Source organism: Rattus norvegicus, chromosome 1 (assembly GCF_036323735.1).
Source record: "Rattus norvegicus strain BN/NHsdMcwi chromosome 1, GRCr8, whole genome shotgun sequence".
NCBI lineage: Eukaryota > Metazoa > Chordata > Mammalia > Rodentia > Muridae > Rattus > Rattus norvegicus.
This window is the reverse complement of record NC_086019.1, coordinates 19,053,373-19,056,545: the sequence shown is the minus strand read 5'-3', so window position 1 is coordinate 19,056,545 and position 3,173 is coordinate 19,053,373. Positions and strand designations below refer to the sequence as shown.

The following is a 3,173-nucleotide window of genomic DNA, read 5'->3' as shown; positions in this document are numbered from 1 at the left end:
CCTCTCAGAGTTGAATCTGGGGATCCGGCAGGGAGCTGCGCCACGTCCCCCTTTCCCGCTCACCGCTGGGGAGCCGCGCGGCCACCGAGCCCAGGTGGCGAACAAAGGCGGCGCGGGGCGCGTGGCCGGGCCGGCGCGCGTCTCCCTGGCAGGCGGCGGCGGCAGCGGTGGCGCGCACCGGAGCCCGCATTCCTCCGAAGCTGCCGGAGCCCGCGGGGCGACGTCACCTCAGGCTCCGCCCCCGTCCCTCCCCGAGCAAAGTAACTCTGGACTACCCTAAGCAGGCTCTGCCGAGCATGGAGAGCGGCGGCCGCGGCTGGCGGGCGACGCTGGAGACGCTTTCGCCCGCGAGGTAGTTGGCCGACGTTGAGCGAGGACGAAAGTGCTGGCGGGTGGCCGCGGCGTCCCCGCGAGCCCCCCACGAGGCCGGGCGGGCGGCTGGCTGTCGGATTTCGCCGCGATTCCCCCGGAGGCTCTTTGCAAAGCTGCTTGAAACTTCTCCCAAACTCGCCATGGATGTGGCGGCGGCGGCGCTGCCTGCTTTTGTGGCGCTCTGGCTCCTGTCCCCGTGGCCTCTCCTGGGGTCGGTCCAAGGCCAGTTCTCAGCAGGTGAGTGGTCAGGGGGGTCGTCTGGGCCAGTGGCTGTCCCCAGTCTTGAACTCAGAGGCAGAAAGGACTGGCTGATAGCTGGTGCTGGGGCCGGGGATCCAGGAGGCGTCCGCTTAGGGTTTGTGGGGGGTGCAGGTTGGAGCTGGGTCTGTCCTGGGAGTTTGCGTCAGGCGGGATGCGGGGCCTAGAGCTGTGTGCCCCCGGGCACAGGTAACTTTTACGTTCTTGACCCATTGTTTCCGAGGCTGGCCCGGCCCGCAGACAGCCCAGGGTGTGCTGCCTGGAGCGTGTGGCGACCTTGCTTTTCCTGGGTGAACTGTGGATTGCTTGGGAGCAGTCTGCACAGCCTTAGTTATGGAAGTGAGGGAGGAAAAGTACTTAGGGCTCCCGGGACCATGATTCTGTGGCTCGCTGAGCGGGCTGGTGGCTCTCTGTCGCCAAACTGTTTAAAATTTCCCCGGGAAGTCTTTGTGAGAATTGTGGGGACACGTAGGGACCGACCTCAGCCGGTCGTTCTGCCAGGTGCTTTTTGTCCCGGGAATAACCTCCCCTGACCATTGTCCAACCACTTCCCTGTGCCTCCTGGAGGCTCCTTCCTCCTCTGCCGAGGGTTCAGAGTTGCTCCTGGGTAGATTACAGGGCACAGCGTGGAGCATGTTGCCTATACACACGTTGGCGGAGTCCGTACGACGTTTGGAAATGTAGCTCTGAGGATAGATTCAAAGCTGTCCTGGGCAGCGAGGTCTGGGCGCCCGTTCCCGGAAGGCTTACCCTGTTTATGGGGCGAAGCCACCATAAAGCTCAAAGCTGGCTCCGCACCTCCGGGAGTCCGCCTAGGCGACCTGGGCTGGGAAGGTTCGCTGCTCGCCTGGACAACCCGGGGAGGGAGACGCGTTGCGATATTCCAGGCTTTCCCTTTGAATTCTAAGAAAAGCCGCTCAGAGAAGTCCCAGGATCCCGGGTCTCTCGGACTGGGGGTTGGGGATGTGTGTGTGGGGTTCTTTTCCCGTCCAGTTTTGGTTTCCTGCCAGTAGGTCGCTCGCTTCTGAGTCTCTGCTGGCTCTGAAGTTTCACCTGGTGGACGCTGGGGAGCGGGCTCCCAGGTTTAGCCTCTGCCTTCCGAAGGGCTTTACAACTTTTCTGGCTAACCTACCCAACCAGCAAGGCTGGCGGGCGCATCCGCTGCAGCCGAGGTTCCCGGTGTGGATGGAAAGGCAGAGTGGCCGGAGGGTGACGGGAAACGCGACAGCCGCGCTCCTGGCTGAAGCAGCAGGATGCGAAGACAGAACTTACTTTGTATTTGACAGTTGCATTGTTGAGACTGCCCGATTTCCTGGAAATAGACTCACCAGGGTGTTTTCCGGAGTAAATCCTTCGTTAGTTTATCTTCCCCCTCCCCCTTTAGGAATTAGACCTTGGAGTCTGGGGCTTGAGTGTATCCTCCTAGGCAGAGACTATGAAATGGCAGCAGGCAAAGGAAAGACCATGTATCGGGGTGGTGAGCTGAGGGCACCAGCTTCTTGCAATGAATTCCGACGACTTAATTTAATTTTCTGGTTTCCGCGTTACCGAGTATGTCTCTGCCCTACAATGCTGTTAGTATTGGAACCATGCTTGATGTACCTCATTATATGCAGCAGGTTGGAGGGAGTATTGATTTCTACACAGCGTTTGTCACTCCACGGAGAGCCTAGCTTGAGAAGGCATGTTATTTGTTAATTGAACTTTACCAGTTGCATGATTAAACACATGTATTTGGGACCGGCGACTAGTGATGTCTTAACAGCTCATGGATATATTTTCAACATAGGAGAAACTTTTCTCTTTTAAAGTGTTATCTATCATTTAATTACCATGTACGGAGGGTGCCTCATCACAGGGTACAGATGTGTTTCTGAGAGTTTATAATGAATGCAGCCCCCACAGAACTGGCTCTCATCCTCCTGCTTTTCAGGATATATGTTTGTCTCTTATCTCTCGAGCTTAAAGTCAGATTGCGCACCTTTCTGTCTTTCTCCAGAGATTAAAAGTTGGTTTTGTAGACATCTCCTTTTTTTTTTTTCCTGGTTGTCATAAATCATTTGGTATTGTAATGTCATAAAACTCTATGGCATATTTGTTAAAAAATGTTGACTGGGGACGAATTAGAGATTGGAAGTGTTTTTTTTTTTTTTCCTTGCCTTTTTCCCCTGATACTCTATTTTAAATGAGGAAATTTTGGAGAAATTTAAATGAGCATGCTTTAAAGAGCTAGAGAGACATTTTCTAGATTTTTTTCAAGTACTTCATTCAACTAAATATGTGTTTTAGAATATGATCACCAAGGTAGGCTCACCACTTTCCAACAGTACCGTGTGATTGTTAATGTAGGAGGTGTACCAACACATTTGGGAGGATAGTGTAGTTGGAAATGTATATATGTCATATATACATTGGATCCCTGTGTGTCTCAATCACACATCTAACACTTTCAGTTTGCAACCTTCTCCTTCTTTTTTTGTCTGCAGTTCACCCAAAGTGTAAAAGTGCTCTAGAGTAAACAACTTTAAAGCCAAGACTCTATC

At 53.8% G+C, this 3,173-nt stretch overlaps 1 protein-coding gene across 24 annotated transcripts in view; it reads left to right on the top strand.

Annotated features, from left to right (window-relative positions):
• The first annotated feature begins 248 nt into the window (after nt 1-248).
• Nucleotides 249-3,173, top strand: part of Ptprk (protein tyrosine phosphatase, receptor type, K) — a 499,207-nt gene continuing 496,282 nt past the window's right edge. For 23 of the 24 annotated variants that reach the window (XM_063265927.1, XM_063265913.1, XM_063265905.1 and 20 more), the window contains exon 1: nt 249-609. In XM_063265927.1, coding sequence (XP_063121997.1) covers nt 513-609 — 97 coding nt within the window. In that variant the 5' untranslated portion in view covers nt 249-512. The remainder of the gene's footprint in view (nt 610-3,173) is intronic. The other variant, NM_001029902.2, reaches the window with a different exon arrangement.